This window comes from Medicago truncatula, chromosome 7 (genome assembly GCF_003473485.1).
Source record: "Medicago truncatula cultivar Jemalong A17 chromosome 7, MtrunA17r5.0-ANR, whole genome shotgun sequence".
Taxonomy (NCBI): domain Eukaryota; kingdom Viridiplantae; phylum Streptophyta; class Magnoliopsida; order Fabales; family Fabaceae; genus Medicago; species Medicago truncatula.
This window is the reverse complement of record NC_053048.1, coordinates 51737808-51738753: the sequence shown is the minus strand read 5'-3', so window position 1 is coordinate 51738753 and position 946 is coordinate 51737808. Positions and strand designations below refer to the sequence as shown.

Here is a 946-nt window from a genome sequence, read left to right as displayed (position 1 = left end):
GTAGTGTACTTGTTGTAGTTGTAACTCATGTCATAGCCAACAACCGAGCCAAATCAAAACTACCAAGTCCACCATTATATTCTTCACAAGATGGAGCGGTTTAACAAACATCACTTCTCATTGCATACATTACCTTGTTTTACACACCTTTTGTCTCACATCAACACCTTGTATTGGCTCATAACAATATCCTCTTATGGGAAACCATATCTCATTTCATGCCACAACCAAAATCATTTACTATGATGGTTCAGTTCAAGAATTTGATCAACCAATAACAGTAGCAGAGCTTATGTTAGATCACCCAAAACATGTTGTTGTTGAGTTTCATTCAGCAATGAACCAGAAAAAACCAACACCTTTACCAGCTGACAAGAACCTAGAAATGAACAAAAAATATGTCATGGTTCCAATGAAACCAGGGAAGCCTGTCGGATTAAGCGCCGAAGATTGTAGTCGAATTCTTTCGATCGCTAACTCAGCTCTTAATACCAATAATTATCTCATGAGCTCTCAAGGCTTTGTTCCTTGGCTTGTAAGGTTTTTGAAGAAAAAGAAAGTTGAAATTGGAGAAGTTGAAACTAGTTTGCAGATAAATGAAGAAGAGAGGTTTAATTTTTGTGAGTTTTTGCCAGAAATGATGGAGGAAAGAGCAGAGTATTTGAATTTGAGTAGGCAATTATCAGGGAAAGGGTGGAAGCCTAGCTTGGATACAATTAAGGAAAAGAAGGTTAAGAGAAAGATATCTGGTTGGTTATTCCTTACAAGTTTTATTGGTGCAAAGATTTGATCAATAATATGGTCAAATTAGTGAAAGTTGTTGGTTTAAGTTGGTTTTAATTGTTAGTTATGTTATATTGGCACTTCTGTTTTTTTTCACTTTCTTCTCTGTATATCTCTAATGAGCCACAGCTTAATTTAATCACTTGTGACAACACTATTTCTA

The 946-nt window shown here is 35.5% G+C and overlaps 1 protein-coding gene across 1 annotated transcript; it reads left to right on the top strand.

Annotated features, from left to right (window-relative positions):
* On the top strand, positions 1-946 carry LOC11435285 (uncharacterized). Its single transcript, XM_003625910.4, has one exon. The coding sequence runs from the start codon at positions 197-199 to the stop codon at positions 788-790; it is 594 nt and encodes a 197-aa protein (XP_003625958.1). The 5' UTR covers positions 1-196; the 3' UTR covers positions 791-946.

What these genes read in the sequence shown, in the direction of transcription:
- LOC11435285 (XM_003625910.4), top strand. Translation starts at nt 197, where the DNA reads ATGGGAAACCATATCTCATTTCATGCCACAACCAAAATCATTTACTAT.